We start from the raw sequence: 14306 nt of genomic DNA, 5'->3' as shown, positions 1-14306 counted from the left end.
ATATTATTGAATACTTTTCCTAAAAATGTTAATAACTGGGGTACAAACATCTTATAAACTCTATTATTGAATCCATCTGGCCCAGCGCTCTAACCGATAGGAGAGGTCATTAAATCATTCCCTATCTCTTGTTCAGTGACAGCTTTGTCTAGTACCTACTGCTCAGGGGTCTGTAAGGAAGAAAAGGCAGCGTCCATATCATATTTGTCAGTTTTTGTTTCAAGAATATGTGGTATTGTCCATGAATATTATACAGTGAGCTATAACAGCAATAAAATGCCTCAGCGATGTCAGTGGGATAATGAATTTCTGTCCCGGGGGCCCCTTTCATTTTGGATACGTATGTCCTTTGCATGCATGGATATAACCTCCTTATCAATGAGCGAGCACATTTATCTGTGAATTCGCATGAGTACCTTCTCATGCGATCTTGGTATTTTCTATATGTTTGATCTACTAAAGACCTTAGATCCTTTCTTTTTTCAATCAAATCATTTTTATTGATCAAAACAAAGAATTACCAACTTTTTTTTTATTTTTTATACAAATATTGTAAGAAAAACAACAATAAGAAAGAAAAGCCAGTAAACAATACAACAACCGGCTACAAGGATATAAATCCCTACTGTATAGTACAAGGCTTTGGAATAGTAATTTTACATTTGTACAGACATAAATATCTGAATACTTCCTGACTGATTAGTTTTCCCTATTGGGACATCAAAAGAAAAAGAATAGAGCTAAGAAGGGACAATTTTGTGGTCTGAGACAATTATTATTTGCGAATACCTTGGGTATAAGGATATAAATTCCAGGTTTCCTGTAAGGAAGTGGAGAAACGATCCAGTATAGTATTTTTGAGGTTTTCTGAAGCAATACCTGGGGTAATTAACCATTGTTCCATATGTGGATGGATTTCTTGAGAGCGTTCCTTTAATATTAGCTTCCCCTTTCCAAGCATAGAGTGATATTTATCCTGGATTTTAGTTCTATTTTTCAGGGGAGAATTGTCTATACAATGTAGAGCCAACAACTTTCTGGCTAGAATATTCTTCAGCTGTTGCCATATGGGAGTCTGGGTCTACGCCCTCTCCCAGGAGTCCTCCACTCACTAACATGTTTTAGTAAGTGTAGCTCTGGTAAGTTATAGTTGGGCCATAAAGGAGTATAGTTTGTGTATTTTCCAATCCCGGAATATTTTTACCCCTATCCCACACCTTATATATTAACCTCAGTGTAGGACATTTTAGGTAATTTTCTCGAGGAGGCCCCATATCTAGTACCGAGAAGCTTCCACTTTGTTCCTTCCATAACTAGGTGCCCTGAAATTTTACAATATTTGCATGTACTTCATCCATAAAATGACCTTAGCTTCTTTCTAACATTAAGCAGGTATGTGTATACCTGGAGGGAAGCAGATCGTTTATGTTGTTTGTCAAGGAGATCAATCCACTCAAGCAAATGTGAGACTTTAGCTGTTCTCTTTTTTTCAGCCTGGATCCCTGTTTTATTAGTATTCCTCTGAGGATGCATTTGAGGGCTTCCATTGAAGGGTTAAGGCAGTGTCATCATGCTCATATATCTGAAGGAGTCTATAGTCTTACGAAGGTCTGAGACACAGAGCTAGTCTTTCAGCAGTTTATCATTTATGTTCTGACATCTGAAGCCTTGGTGGAGTCCAGTACAATTAAATTACAGTATACAGGAACATGAACAGAGCATACAGCAATTCCTATCTGAGATGTAGGTAGCCATGTAAACAAGTGATGGCTAATTAAGAAAAAGGCTATACGGCTATGTGTACTGTGTATAGGAGTATTGACGGCATGTCTTAATTTGGTCACAATTAGGAAGATACAGTTAGGTCCATATATATTTGGACAGAGACAACATTTTTCTAATTTTGGTTATAGACATTACCACAATGAATTTTAAACAAAACATATCAGATGCAGTTGAAGTTCAGACTTTCAGCTTTCATTTGAGGGTATCCACATTAAAATTGGATGAAGGGTTTTGGAGTTTCAGCTCCTTAACATGTGCCACCCTGTTTTTAAAGGGACCAAAAGTAATTGGACAGATTCAATAATTTTAAATAAAATGTTCATTTTTAGTACTTGGTTGAAAACCCTTTGTTGGCAATGACTGCCTGAAGTTTTGAATTCATGGACTTCACCAGACGCTGTGTTTCCTCCTTTTTGATGCTCTGCCAGGCCTTCACTGCGGTGGTTTTCAGTTGCTGTTTGTTTGTGGGCCTTTCTGTCTGACGTTTAGTCTGTAACAAGTGAAATGCATGCTCAATTGGGTTGAGATCAGGTGACTGACTTGGCCATTCAAGAATATTCCACTTCTTTGCTTTAATAAACTCCTGGGTTGCTTTGGCTTTATGTTTTGGGTCATTGTCCATCTGTAGTATTGAACGGCGACCAATCAGTTTTGCTGTATTTGGCTGGATCTGAGCACACAGTATGACTCTGAACACCTCAGAATTAATTCGGCTGCTTCTGTCCTGTGTCACATCATCAATAAACACTAGTGACCCAGTGCCACTGGCAGCCATGCATGCCCAAGCCATCACACTGCCTCCGCCGTGTTTTACAGATGATGTGGTATGCTTTGGATCATGAGCTGTACCACACCTTCACCATACTTTTCTCTTTCCATCATTCCGGTAGAGGTTGATCTTGGTTTCATCTGTCCAAAGAATGTTCTTCCAGAACTGTACTGGCTTTTTTAGATGGTTTTTAGCAAAGTCCAGTCTAGTCTTTTTGTTCTTGATGCTTATGAGTGGCTTGCACCGTGCAGTGAACCCTCTGTATTTACTTTCATGCAGTCTTCTCTTTATGGTAGATTTGGATATTGATACGCCGACCTCCTGGAGAGTGTTGTTCACTTGGTTGGCTGTTGTGAAGGGGTTTCTCTTCACCATGGAGATTATTCTGCGATCATCCACCACTGTTGTCTTCTGTGGGCGCCCAGGTATTTTTGCATTGATGGGTTCACCAGTGCTTTCTTTCTTTCTCGGGATGTACCAAACTGTAGATTTTGCCACTCCTAACATTGTAGCAATTTGTCGGATGGGTTTTTTCTGTTTTCGCAGCTTAAGGATGGCTTGTTTCACCTGCATGGAGAGCTCCTTTGACCGCATGTTTACGTCACAGCAAAACCTTCCAAATGCAAGCACCACACCTCAAATCAACTCCAGGCCTTTTATCTGCTTAATTGAGAATGACAAAACGAAGGGATTGCCCACACCTCTCCATGAAATAGCCTTGGAGTCAATTGTCCAATTACTTTTGGTCCCTTTAAAAACAGGGTGGCACATGTTAAGGAGCTGAAACTCCTAAACCCTTCATCCAATTTTAATGTGGATACACTCAAATGAAAGCTGAAAGTCTGAACTTCAGCTGCATCTGAATTGTTTTGCTTAAAATTCACTGTGGTAATGTCTATAACCAAAATTAGAAAAATGTTGTCTCTGTCCAAACATATATGGACCTAACTGTAGATGTTTGCCACAGTAAAAATTTTGGAGTAGATGGAGATCTTATCAAACACACCTCCCCTCCTTGTCAGACAGTGTTTCTAAAATAGTATGTGGCAGTTATTAGTGTCAGCCTATACTCAGCACTTTAGACTTTGAAACAGCATTTGTACTGTGTCACCAAGGTGAATAATATTTGTTAGTAACTGAGGTATATAATCTCCCCTAAAGTGGGTTTCCTGAAGAGAGAGAAGATGTACGTGTTGCTTATGCATCTGATAAAACACTTCAGCTCTTTTCTCTGGAACATTAAGTCCTCTGACATTCAATGAGCAAGTTTTCAGTGGTGCCATATTATATGGAAAAAACGGGAGGGGGAAAAGGAAAAAAAAGGATAGCAAGATTAAGAGCAAGGAAGAAGTATAGATGTTAGATAGTAATTAGTGATGAGCGAGAGTACTCGTTGCTCGGGTTTTCCCGAGCACGCTCGGGTGATCTCTGAGTATTTGTTAGTGTTCGGAGATTAAGTTTTCATCGCCGCAGCTGAATAATTTACAGCTACTAGACAGCTTGATTACATGTGAAGATTCCCTAGCAACCAGGCAGCCCCCATATGTACTCAGGCTGGGTAGTAGCTGTAAATTATTCAGCTGAGGCGATGAAAATGTAATCTCCGAACACTATCAAATACTCAGAGATCACCTCAGCATGCTCGGGAAAACCTGAGCAACGAGTATACTCGCTCATCACTAATAGTAATGTCTACCCCTCAGCAACTAAGAGGTATAGATTATGAATAAATTGAACAAAAGGAAACCGTGAAAATAGCATATCTCAATGTAAGTGCCTAACTGGTGGTTGTTGTTACAGGCAAAAGTGAAAGTCAAACTTTCAGTCCTACGGATACTATTATGGGGAACCATGTAATGTATAGCGAGTAAAGTAAAACAACCGGGGATTACAGTAATATAATGTGAACTCAACTTAATGTCGTTCTAAGATCTTATATGAACTGAGACATTCTACATAGTGGGAGAGTGGCACCTAAAACTATTTAGCTATATCTTATTATATACGTAAAGAAATAAGTAATCATCTGCAAACTGTCTCTCTCATCAGGGAAGACCAGATTCATTTCAGAGCGTATATGGTTGGCAGGTTCCTTTCCCATCTGGGTGCATCGTCATCAAGTTCCCGTTCCATTCAATGACTTCTGTGACGTGCTGGAACTCTCTGTGGCAATGGTGGAAGCAGGTGGCCAATCAGATATATGGATCCTGGGAATGTCCAGAGCACCATAGAATGGTCTCATGTAATTTGGATCTTTCAAAGTAAATGTCCCAGGAGTACATCAGGCCATTTGCCTGGAGGGAATCAAGAAGTGGTTTCTATACCCTTCTTTTAGCAACTGTCATTGAGGATAGATTTGTGAGCAATGGTATGTGTTTTCCATTGAAATCAACATGGGTCATAATTGCCTAGTGTACAGTGCGCTCTGTCGATCTCTAGCTCCTTATCAATAAGACCAATGATATTATTGAATAATCCCCAGTTTTGGTATAATCGCTTGGGTGTTAATGCATTCAAGTATACCCCTTATCTGATATTATTGTGATTTTCATGGTCATCAATCATATTAAACGGACTGTTTGCTGGCTGTGAAGATCCAGTGTTTGTTCATGAGCATTTTGACAGCCCTCAACTTGTATGACATCTTCTAATCTCTGTACCTTGTCAGTAAGCTGTGACAGGCTAGAAGTGAGGAAATGTATTTCAGTTTTGTATGTGGTCTCCAGCCTATGTAAATATTCCTTGATGCCTTGTTTAGTAGGGACAGACGCAATATGTTGCAAATCAATTAAGGCATTCACCATATCAGAATCCCCTGCTCCGTATGTAAGCTTCAGTGAGAAAACAGGAAGATTTGTGGAATTGTTTTTGTGTGAGGCCGACATTACAAGAGGAAAAGTTGGTGCAGGAATGTCAGACTTGAATTTGCTGGAATGAAGATGGTTAAAACTGCTTCTTTTTCCAAGCTAAGATAAGGCAGTGATGGCACCACAGTGGGAAGAGGAGCCCTTCTGTAAGAAACGCTGCATACCAGACAACTTGACAGGGGTGGAGGACCTCAGAGTAACCTCTGAAATCTTGTCTTTCTTTCCCATGTTGCACAGCATGTTGGAGGCTATAAGTTGCTTAAACTTCCCACAGGAACACGAACTGAAGAGAGAGTTCTAAGTGCATACATCTTCTCAGTGCCATCTCCAGGCCGCACCACTCCTGCTGATGTTCAATATGTCCGAAGGGGGAACAATGAAGCTGACGATGATTGAGCGCAGGGTGTGAGTTCCTACACCTCTGGAATAGCACCTGCATGGAAGGTGATTATGAATGTTTTTATTTTAACGAAGCCAAACATGAAGAATGACAAGCGATTACCTAGTAGTTGACAACTCCTTTAAGAAGATACATTATTCAGTTAAAACATTGACGTTCTGAACATTTAAAAGGCTTCTACCCTATGTGACTGCTCAGGTGACTAAGAAAAGATGACTTCTTCACAAAACATTTCTGACATTCTGAACATGAAAAAGGCTTCTCCCCTGTGTGAGTTCTCTGGTGTCTAGTAAGATGTACTTTCCGATTAAAACATTTCTCACATTCTGAACATGAAAATGGCTTCTCCCCTGTGTGAGTCCTCTGATGATTATTAAGAGTTGATTTCTGAACAAAACATTTCTCACATTTTGTACATGAAAAAGGCTTTTCCCCAGTGTGAGTTCTCCGGTGGTCATCAAGGTGCGTTTTCCGGTTAAAACCTTTCCCACATTCTGAACATGAAAAAAACTTCTCCCCTGTGTGGGTTTTCTGATGCTCATTAAGATTTGATTTCTGAAGAAAACATTTCCCACATTCAGAACAGGAAAAAGGTTTCTCCCCTGTGTGGGTTCTCCAGTGGCTATCAAGAATTGCTTTTCTGTTAAAACATTTCCCACATTCAGAACAGGAAAAAGGCTTCTCCCCTGTGTGAATTCTCCAGTGGCTGTCAAGATTCGCTTTCCTTTTAAAACATTTTCCACATTCTGAACAGAAAAAAGATTTCTCCTCTGTGTGGGTTATCTGGTGGCTATCAAGAATTGATTTCCGGTCAAAACGTTTCACACATTCTGAATATGAAAATGGCTTCTCTCCTGTGTTAATTCTCTGGTGCCTAACAAGATCTGATTTCTCATTAAAACATTTCCCACACTTGGAACAAGAACATCTATTCTCAGCTGTGTGAATTTTTTGTTTAAGAAAAGACTTTTTGAGAGGAAAACTATTTCCATATTCTGAACGTGAAAATGGCTTCTTTGCTTTAGGAGCAGTTCGTTTTTTAATGCTTATTTTGTGAATTTGATTTTCCCTCGTAGTAGGTAATGAATCAGAAGACAGGACCTGTCTCAAAGGATCAGATGATAGATCTTTTCTGTGAAGGGATGATGGCATTTCTGGAGTAATGGAATTCACTTCAATTCTATCCTGTGGGATCTCAAGATCATCAGATATAAAAACTGAAGGTGTCAGTTGTCCCTCTGATCTCTTGGTACAGTCATCTGCCAAAAAAAAGCCAATTATCATTTTTTAATAAAATACCCTTGAACTTTTTATTATGTAAAAAAAAATAATTATTCCCCAAGACACTGACAGTTTACAGTCTAATGGAAAACCTCATAGGATGAACCAGTGGAGAGTGGTGTTCAACTGTTTCAGCTCATTCTGCCTCAAACATTAGAATAAAAAGCCACCAAACAATATTATGTGGGCAAAAATAATACCAATAAATACTTCTACTCATCTCACAAAAAAACTCACTCAGGTGCATTTTAATCTATCAGTATAAAAACAAAGTATTACACATTGTTACTGGCTAAAAAGCACTTGAGAATCAAAATGGCTTCCATAAACGCTCTCTCCCAAAGTCAAATCTCCCCCTCGCTTCTAAGCCTTGCAGTGTGAGCCACCCCCCGATGTAATCTGAAAGATAAAGAGAAACAAGTTAGGGTACCGTCTCACATAACGATTTACCAACGATCACGACCAGCGATACGACCTGGCCGTGATCGTTGGTAAGTCGTTGTGTGGTCGCTGGGGAGCTGTCACACAGACCGCTCTCCAGCGACCAACGATGCCGAGGTTCGCTGGTAACCAGGGTAAACATCGGGTTACTAAGCGCAGGGCCGCGCTTAGTAACCCGATGTTTACCGTGGTTACCAGCGTAAAAGTAAAAAAAAAAAAAACCGTACATACTCACCATCTGATGTCCTTCAGGTCCCTTGCCGTCTGCTTTCCGCTCTGACTGTCTGCCGGCCGGAAAGTGAGAGCAGATCACAGCGGTGACGTCGCCGCTGTGATCTGCTTTCACTTTACGGCGGCACTCAGTCAGAGCGGGAAGCAGACGGCAAGGGACCTGAAGGACATCAGATGGTGAGTATGTACGTTTTTTTTTTTTTTTTACTTTTACGCTGGTAACCACGGTAAACATCGGGTTACTAAGCGCGGCCCTGCGCTTAGTAACCCGATGTTTACCCTGGTTACCAGCGAACGCATCGCTGGATCGCTGTCACACACAACGATCCAGCTATGACAGCGGGAGATCCAGCGACGAAAGAAAGTTTCAAACGATGTGCTACGACGTACGATTCTCAGCTGGGTGCCTGATCGCAGTAGCGTGTCAGACACTGCGAGATCGTAACGATATCGCTAGAACGTCACGAATCGTGCCGTCGTAGCGATAAAAATGCCACTGTGTGACGGTACCCTTAGATTATACTTATCCGGGCCTCTCTGACCTTTCCCGCTGCCTGAACGCTGCAGTACTTTGCTCTGCCCTCAACAGGGCAGAGAATTACGCCTGAGCAGGAGCCGCGACAGAAACAAGGAAGAGGACGTCTGTTGTGAATTAGACTTTTTTGGCTCCCTCTAGTGGTTACTAGTGATATGACTCTGGGATTTCCTTCCCTCTGTTTGCACCCAGCTGGGTCGTTACTTCAGGGGTGTTGCTATATAAACCTCCTGGAACCTTAGTCCAGTGCCTGGCATCGGTGTTATCAGACACATTCTGTTTGCTCCTGTTTGCTGGTCCTGGTTCGTGCTAAATTAAGCTAAGTCTTGCTTCTTTGTTTTTTGGATTATTTGTTTGCTATCATTTTTGTCCAGCTTGTACTAAATGTGATTCCTGACCTTGCTGGAAGCTCTAGGGGGCTGGTGTTCTCCCCCCGGGCCGTTAGACGGTTCGGGGGTTCTTGAATTTCCAGTGTGGATATTTTTGATAGGATTTTTTGCTGACCATATAAGTTATCTTTCTATATTCTGCTATTAGCTAGTGGGCCTCTCTTTGCTAAATACCTAGCTCATTCTTATGTTTGTCTTTTCCTCTTACCTCACCGTTATTATTTGTGGGGGGCTTCTATCCAACTTTTTGGGGTATTTGCTCTGGAGGCAAGAAAGGTCTTTCTTTTCCCTTCTAGGGGTAGTTAGCTCTCCGGCTGGCGCGAGACGTCTAGGATCAACGTAGGAACGTTCCCCGGCTGCTGGTATTTGTGGTGCTAGGATTAGTTATATGGTCAGCCCAGTTACCACTGCCCTATGAGCTGGTTTTCTGTATTTACAGACTTAGCATTATTCCTGAGACCCTCTGCCATTGGGGTCATAACAGTATGCCAGGCCAACATTGAATGTTTAAAGCATTGCAGAAGTGGGATAATAAGAAAGGAAATTCTGAGGTTTTTTTTTTTTTTTTTTTCTTTTTTAATTCTCTTCTTGAAATCCACAAGGAAAAATTTCACGTTCCACCATCTCACTGGGCGTCAGTCACCTGTTAGGAGATTTTTCTAATTTTCTTCTTGAAATCCACAAGACAAATTTCACGTTCCACCATCTCACTGGGCGTCAGTCACCTGTAAATAGTCAAAGGTGTGTGTTTTTACTGTGGTGATTCTACACATGTTATATCAGCATGCTCTAAACGCCTAACAAGGGTTGTTAGTTCTGTCACCATTGGTAATTTGCAACCTAAATTTATTTTGTCTGTGACTTTAATTTGCTCTTTGTCTTCTTACCCTGTTATGGCGTTTGTGGATTCAGGTGCCGCCCTGAGTCTTATGGATCTGTCATTTGCCAAGCGCTGTGGTTTTGTTCTTGAACCGTTAGTAAATCCTATTCCTCTTAGAGGTATTGATGCTACGCCATTGGCGGAAAATAAACCGCAGTTTTGGACGCAGGTGACCATGTGCATGACTCCTGAACATCGGGAGGTGATTCGTTTTCTTGTTCTGCATAAAATGCATGATTTGGTCGTTTTGGGTCTGCCATGGTTACAGACCCACAATCCAGTCCTGGATTGGAAGGCAATGTCTGTGTCAAGTTGGGGCTGTCAGGGAATTCATACTGATTCCCCGCCGGTGTCTATTGCTTCCTCTACTCCTTCGGAAGTTCCTGAGTATTTGTCTGATTATCAGGATGTATTCAGCGAGTCCAGATCCAGTGCTCTGCCTCCTCATAGGGACTGTGACTGCGCCATAGATTTGATTCCAGGTAGTAAATTTCCTAAGGGAAGATTATTTAATCTGTCAGTACCTGAGCATGCCGCAATGCGTTCATATATCAAAGGAGTCTCTGGAGAAGGGGCATATCCGTCCATCCTCTTCCCCTCTTGGTGCGGGATTCTTTTTTGTGGCCAAGAAGGACGGATCTTTGAGACCTTGTATTGACTATCGGCTACTGAATAAAATCACTGTAAAATTTCAGTATCCTTTGCCTCTCTTGTCGGACTTGTTTGCCCGGATTAAGGGTGCCAAGTGGTTCACCAAGATAGATCTTCGTGGTGCGTACAACCTTGTGCGCATTAAGCAAGGTGATGAATGGAAGACTGCATTTAATACGCCCGAAGGTCATTTTGAGTACTTGGTGATGCCTTTTGGGCTTTCTAATGCTCCCTCAGTATTTCAGTCCTTTATGCATGATATTTTCCGGAAGTATCTGGATAAATTTATGATTGTTTATCTGGACGATATTCTGGTTTTCTCTGAAGATTGGGACTCACATGTGGAGCAGGTCAGGATGGTGTTTCAGGTTTTGCGTGAGAATGCCTTGTTTGTTAAAGGCTCAAAGTGTCTCTTTGGAGTACAGAAAGTTCCCTTTTTGGGGTATATTTTTTCCCCTTCTGCTGTGGAGATGGACCCAGTCAAGGTCCGAGCTATTCATGAGTGGACTCAACCCACGTCAGTTAAGAGTCTTCAGAAGTTCTTGAGTTTTGCTAACTTCTACCGTCGTTTTATCGCTAATTTTTCTAGCGTTGTTAAACCTTTGACGGATATGACCAAGAAAGGTTCTGATGTTGCTAACTGGGCTCCTGCAGCCGTGGAGGCGTTCCAGGAGTTGAAGCGCCGGTTTACTTCGGCGCCTGTTTTGTGCCAGCCTGATGTCTCACTTCCCTTTCAGGTTGAGGTGGATGCTTCTGAGATTGGGGCAGGGGCCGTTTTGTCACAGAGAGGCCCTGGTTGCTCGGTAATGAGACCATGTGCTTTCTTCTCTAGGAAGTTTTCGCCTGCTGAGCGGAATTATGATGTTGGCAATCGGGAATTACTGGCCATGAAGTGGGCATTTGAGGAGTGGCATCATTGGCTCGAGGGTGCTAAGCATCGTGTGGTGGTCTTGACTGATCACAAAAATTTGATGTATCTCGAGTCTGCTAAACGCTTGAATCCTAGACAGGCCCGCTGGTCATTGTTTTTCTCCCGTTTTGACTTTGTGGTCTCGTATTTACCAGGTTCAAAGAATGTGAAAGCTGATGCTCTTTCAAGGAGCTTTGTGCCTGACTCTCCTGGAGTCACAGAACCTGTTGGTATTCTTAAAGAAGGAGTTATTTTGTCAGCCATTTCTCCTGATTTGCGACGTGTGTTGCAGAGATTTCAAGCTGGTAGACCTGACTCTTGTCCACCTGACAGACTGTTTGTTCCTGATAAGTGGACCAGCAGAGTCATTTCCGAGGTTCATTCCTCGGTGTTGGCAGGTCATCCGGGAATTTTTGGCACCAGAGATCTGGTGGCTAGGTCATTTTGGTGGCCTTCCTTGTCACGGGTTGTACGGTCATTTGTGCAGTCCTGTGGGACTTGTGCTCGAGCTAAGCCTTGCTGTTCCCGTGCCAGCGGGTTGCTCTTGCCCTTGCCTGTCCCGAAGAGGCCTTGGACACATATTTCCATGGATTTCATTTCTGATCTCCCGGTGTCTCGGGGTATGTCTGTCATCTGGGTGGTATGTGATCGCTTTTCAAAAATGGTCCATTTGGTGCCTTTGCCTAAGCTGCCTTCCTCTTCCGATCTGGTTCCTGTGTTCCTTCAGAATGTGGTTCGTTTACACAGCATTCCTGAGAATATTGTGTCTGACAGAGGATCCCAGTTTGTTTCCAGGTTCTGGCGATCCTTTTGTGCTAGGATGGGCATTGATTTATCGTTCTCGTCTGCCTTTCATCCTCAGACTAATGGACAAACTGAGCGAACTAATCAGACTCTGGAAGCTTACTTGAGGTGTTTTGTTTCGGCAGATCAGGATGATTGGGTGACCTTCTTGCCGTTGGCTGAGTTTGCCCTAAATAATCGGGCTAGTTCCGCTACTTTGGTTTCGCCATTTTTCTGCAACTCTGGTTTCCATCCTCGTTTTTCCTCGGGACATGTGGAGCCTTCTGACTGTCCTGGAGTAGATTCTGTGATGGATAGGTTGCAGCAGATCTGGAATCATGTGGTGGACAACTTAAAATTGTCACAGGAGAAGGCTCAGCGTTTTGCTAACCGCCGCCGCGGTGTGGGTACCCGACTTCGTGTTGGGGATTTGGTGTGGCTGTCTTCTCGTTTTGTTCCTATGAAGGTCTCCTCTCCTAAATTTAAGCCTCGCTTCATCGGTCCTTACAAGATATTGGAAATCCTTAATCCAGTGTCCTTTCGCTTGGATCTTCCGGTTTCGTTTGCCATTCACAACGTGTTCCATAGGTCTTTGTTGCGACGCTACGTTGTGCCTGTGGTTCCTTCTGCTGAGCCTCCTGCTCCGGTGTTGGTTGAGGGCGAGTTGGAGTACGTGGTGGAGAAGATCTTGGATTCTCGTCTCTCCAGGCGGAGGCTTCAGTATTTGGTCAAGTGGAAGGGTTATGGTCAGGAGGATAATTCCTGGGTGGTTGCCTCTGATGTGCATGCGGCCGATTTAGTTTGTGCCTTTCACGCTGCTCATCCTGATCGCCCTGGTGGTCTTGGTGAGGGTTCGGTGACCCCTCCTTAAGGGGGGGGTACTGTTGTGAATTAGACTTTTTTGGCTCCCTCTAGTGGTTACTAGTGATATGACTCTGGGATTTCCTTCCCTCTGTTTGCACCCAGCTGGGTCGTTACTTCAGGGGTGTTGCTATATAAACCTCCTGGAACCTTAGTCCAGTGCCTGGCATCGGTGTTATCAGACACATTCTGTTTGCTCCTGTTTGCTGGTCCTGGTTCGTGCTAAATTAAGCTAAGTCTTGCTTCTTTGTTTTTTGGATTATTTGTTTGCTATCATTTTTGTCCAGCTTGTACTAAATGTGATTCCTGACCTTGCTGGAAGCTCTAGGGGGCTGGTGTTCTCCCCCCGGGCCGTTAGACGGTTCGGGGGTTCTTGAATTTCCAGTGTGGATATTTTTGATAGGATTTTTTGCTGACCATATAAGTTATCTTTCTATATTCTGCTATTAGCTAGTGGGCCTCTCTTTGCTAAATACCTAGCTCATTCTTATGTTTGTCTTTTCCTCTTACCTCACCGTTATTATTTGTGGGGGGCTTCTATCCAACTTTTTGGGGTATTTCCTCTGGAGGCAAGAAAGGTCTTTCTTTTCCCTTCTAGGGGTAGTTAGCTCTCCGGCTGGCGCGAGACGTCTAGGATCAACGTAGGAACGTTCCCCGGCTGCTGGTATTTGTGGTGCTAGGATTAGTTATATGGTCAGCCCAGTTACCACTGCCCTATGAGCTGGTTTTCTGTATTTACAGACTTAGCATTATTCCTCAGACCCTCTGCCATTGGGGTCATAACAGACGTCATCGCATGAAGATGGGAGGCGCCGGATCTGGACTTGCGACGCCCATCGGACACGGACCGCACCGGACCACCCCTGGGTGAGTATAATCTAACTTGTTTTTCTTATCTTTCAGGTTACATCGGGGGCTTATCTACAGCATTACAGAATACTATAGATAAGCCCGTAATGGTGGTGGCTGCAGTTTATAGCGGCAAAATGAGGTGACAGATTCTCTTTAATTTATGGTGTGTGTCTCCTGGAGCACAGCCTGGGCACTGTTTTGGACAATAAAATTTGTAATTTTCACTCTCCAACATCCACTTTGTGCTATTTTCCGTAAAGTGGCTGGAAGTCAAAATAGTCACTACTCATAGGATTAATTTGCTAAGGGTTATAATTTCCAAAATGGAGTCACTTATGGGAATTTCTACTGCTCTTGTTTTCTGACATTTTGTCATATTAGGGCTTTTGCAAATGGTGTGTCACCTCTTCTCTGGAATCAGCTCCTGCGACGTCTTCTTCTGTCACCAGGAACCACCTTATTTTTGGTTTTCTGACATTTTGTTATATTAGGGCATATAAGGGCTCCTGCCAATGCTGCGTCCTATCACCTCTGGGATCTGCTCTTGTTTCTGTCACCAGGTGCCGCCTTAATCATTCTGCAGGCGTGCTGGTGATGGTGGAGATTTCAGAACCAGAAGCTCTGGGTGGCGCAGGCTCTTTCCAGCAATTAAGATTAGGGTTCCTGGGACC

At 43.0% G+C, this 14306-nt stretch overlaps 1 protein-coding gene across 2 annotated transcripts in view; it reads right to left on the bottom strand.

The window, feature by feature from the left end:
• LOC143767663 (uncharacterized) overlaps positions 1-14306 on the bottom strand; it is a 113794-nt gene that overhangs the window by 60830 nt on the left and 38658 nt on the right. Inside the window, exon 7 of one of the 2 annotated variants that reach the window (XM_077256131.1) lies at positions 4204-7080. The exons of the other annotated variant lie outside the window; for it this stretch is intronic. Within the exon in view, the coding sequence (XP_077112246.1) occupies positions 5999-7080 (1082 nt within the window). The 3' untranslated portion in view covers positions 4204-5998. Of the gene's footprint in view, positions 1-4203; positions 7081-14306 lie in introns of those variants that run through there. 2 annotated transcript variants of the gene reach the window in all.

This window comes from Ranitomeya variabilis, chromosome 4, assembly GCF_051348905.1.
Source record: "Ranitomeya variabilis isolate aRanVar5 chromosome 4, aRanVar5.hap1, whole genome shotgun sequence".
NCBI classification, from domain to species: domain Eukaryota; kingdom Metazoa; phylum Chordata; class Amphibia; order Anura; family Dendrobatidae; genus Ranitomeya; species Ranitomeya variabilis.
This window is presented reverse-complemented; position numbering and strand designations above follow the sequence as displayed.